Source organism: Haplochromis burtoni, unplaced genomic scaffold, assembly GCF_018398535.1.
Source record: "Haplochromis burtoni strain Fernald_Lab_line unplaced genomic scaffold, NCSU_Asbu1 Contig_1136, whole genome shotgun sequence".
Taxonomy (NCBI): domain Eukaryota; kingdom Metazoa; phylum Chordata; class Actinopteri; order Cichliformes; family Cichlidae; genus Haplochromis; species Haplochromis burtoni.
The window spans coordinates 70,237-73,415 of NW_024583497.1; the positions used below are offsets into that span (position 1 = coordinate 70,237).

Sequence of the window (3,179 nt, forward strand, 5' to 3'; positions counted from 1 at the left end):
GGGGCTGGGCGCTCAGGTATGTACCAGCTCACTCCCGGTGACTACTTGGCGGGGCTTGGTGCCTGTCGGCCGGCTAGGGGTCTTCTGGGGCCCATCGGGCCCTCGGGCCTCCGGCCTCTGGGCCTGCGGCTCGGTTCACTCTGGCACAGCTGGCTGCCGGCGGGCACGCCACCACAGCAGTTAATCTGCTGTTTACACTTAGCTAGATTAACGTGATGGTGTTGTGTTTAGTATGTTGCTCTGTTTTGGTTTTTTTTGCTTGTTTTCTCTTCTTTTTCTCTCAACAGGTGATCCAGGAGATTTTTTTTCTCTTCTCTCTCTTTTTAAGTGCCCTTTCTCACTGTACCTCTTCCCTTTTTTTCCCCTCTTCCCTTCTGCTTTTCTTTTCCTTCATCTTTCTTTCTCCTTTTCCTATCCCTCAGTCATGTCTGCCCCGCTGTTCTAGGAATCCATCCTACCTGGAAAAACATCCTACCCAATGTTTCTGCGCAGACGTGGCGCATGCGCACAACACCAACGCCAAATTACTTTTTCTCTCACCCATCCGGAATACTTATGGTTATGGTTATGGTTAGGGTTAGGTTTAATCTCAAGTCACCATCAAATTATAATACGGGTAGGATGTTTTGTCAGAGTAGGATGGTTTCTCAGAACACCATCTGTAACAACTGAAAATAAAATAAATAATAACAAAGGTTGATCAAATGGACCAATACGGCAAGGCCGTAATGATCCATTTGGCAAAGTAAATCCATTGGGTATCCTTGTTGGTCTTCAGACAACAATTCTGACGGCTAAAGAACCAAATGGGACAGGCACAAAAAACAAAAAACAAAAACAAAACTGCAAACTTTTTGGCAGCATTTGGAGTTTCCTTTGGAGCACTGGAGCCATATTTTGTGTTTCACTCTGGTTTCCCCTAGGCCAGAGTGTAAAATCATTGGGGGCTCACCCTTGCCATTTCCCTCTTTTTAGATTCAGGTAAGTGCAATAGGTATTTCTTGTTTGTTTCTACATATTTTGATGCTTACTCCAAAACCTTTTCATGTTCAAACACTGCTGAGTGTGAGGAAAGAAGAGCTGTGGCAGCTTGTAGCTTTCGAAGCTGGGTAAGAGAGCTGTTGGTGGATGTGGCTGTTACAAATGGAGCGGGTTAAGGTGATGTGGAGCCCTTATCTACCTTCTCCCATAGCTTCTCCAGTCCGACAATGGTAGTTGGCTGAGGAGCTGATGTTCTGCATTAGAAAGTGGAGGCTTTGCATCTTGTGGTAAAAGCTTTAGAGCATAGGTGTCAAACTCTGGCCCGCGGGCCAAATTTGGGCCGCAGCCTAATTACATTTGGCCCGCAAAGCCATACCAAATTATTATTAGAGCTGGCCTACTGGTATTATACAGCTAATATATATATTGTTTAGTATTAAGCTTTGCTTGTTCCATATTCAGTTTTTCAGCAAAACTTGTTTGAGTCCATAAGAAAAGATTCATTCTTATATCTGGAGGACGATTTCTTTTTTCAATAAATATTAACGTTAGCCCGCGACTTTGTTCCAGTTTTGAATTTCGGCCCACTGTGTATTTGAGTTTGACACCCCTGCTTTAGAGCTTTAATACCAGCCTAGTAACTTGACCCAGTCTTCAGTCACACTACAAGCCACACAATTTCCCCATGATGGCTTTGATGAGAGCAAGCACATTAAATTAGTACCACCATTTAGAGAATATGAGGTTGATTCATAGTTTGCTGTATTTGAGCATATTGACAAAGCTTTGAACAGCAAAGGAAGGTCGGGTAAAGCTCAGGTGTGTACTTGCCTCTCAGTTGGCTAAAGCTTGGAGTATGATGTGGTTAAGGCCAAAGTATTATTTTTAGAAATATTTTAAGAAATTCTTGCCGGAGTGTGTAGTAGTCTATTTAAATGAACAAAAAGTTTAGTATCTCTCTTTCACTGAGTGGCAGTGTGGTGGACCAAGTTCCAAACACCAAGGGATACCATGCTAAGGGTTCTGTGGCACGATGCTGTGTAGTACCTTTTTCTGACCACTCATACTGTGGCTCAGATTTGTCGGTGTAGTGATATAAAAATGAGTAAATTGTTTGTTGCACTCTGGTTTCCCCTAGGTCAGGACATAACAAGAGTTTTGGTCAGAGAAGAAAGAAGCCATTACTTTAATAAAATGTTGCCATTTATTTCTACAAATCTTGGAAGATAGAACTTAGCCCTGCTTTTGGAAGAATAGTGTCTTTATTAGCCAGATAATTTATTCTTCCAAAACCAGTCTTTTTATATCTTTTGATGTATAATCAAATGATCAACTCCACTCTACAAATAATTATGCAATAATATCAAAGACTGCAAAAACAAAAAACATCTTTAGTTTAGCTTATAAGAGAAGAAGTCTCTTACTTTGTGACTGAGGGTCCAGGTTCATGACTGAAGACTGGAGGATTATCTCTGGAAATGTCACTCTTCATGGACATGGAGCTGGATCCTGGAAACTGTGTTCTGTGTTTGTGCTGCTGATGTCTGGAAATAAATGTAGAATGAAGCACACATTGTTTTTATGCATGCTCCTGTTTTTAGCCATTGAACTGCTTGGTTCTTCATTTCAGATTCACAGGACTGAAGCACTGGTTGCTTTCACAACACCACTGTACTTTCTATAAAATAGGCCATTGCCAGGGTTTCAATCTAGCTACCACCATGTAGTTACAGCAGAAGTAGTCTATTACTTTGTGCCTGAGGGTCCAAATTCATGACTGAAGACTGGAGGATTATCTCTGGAAATGTCACTCGTCATGGACACGGAGCTGGATCCCAGAAACTCTGCTTTGTGTCTGTGCTGGTGACATCTGAAAGCACAAACAAAGTGAAGCACACATTGTTCCTTTGTATGTTCCTGTTAAGCAGCTTCCCTCAGTATCAGATTTTAGGCTAAAACACTGAATGTTCTCAAAACTACTGTACTCGCTGTAGGAGAGTTAGGCACCAGGACCATCCTTTTAACCCACTTTTGAATCCTTACTTAATATTTTTTAGTTTGTATTTCCATTTAGGGTTAACATTCTCACATTAACCCTGGAAATGTCACTCTTCATGGACATGGAGCTGGATCCTGGAAACTGTGCTCTGTGTTTGTGCTGCTGATGTCTGGAAACAAATGTAGAATGAAGCACACAT

At 41.8% G+C, this 3,179-nt stretch overlaps 1 protein-coding gene across 1 annotated transcript in view; it reads right to left on the reverse strand.

Annotated features, from left to right (window-relative positions):
* LOC102306101 (NLR family CARD domain-containing protein 3) overlaps positions 1-2,939 on the reverse strand; it is a 13,754-nt gene extending 10,815 nt beyond the window's left edge. Inside the window, exons 1-2 of the mRNA XM_042216605.1 lie at positions 2,732-2,939; positions 2,406-2,525 (exon numbers count right to left, since the gene is read on the reverse strand). Coding sequence (XP_042072539.1) covers positions 2,406-2,525; positions 2,732-2,799 — 188 coding nt within the window. The 5' untranslated portion in view covers positions 2,800-2,939. The remainder of the gene's footprint in view (positions 1-2,405; positions 2,526-2,731) is intronic.
* Between the last annotated feature and the right edge of the window lie 240 nt (positions 2,940-3,179).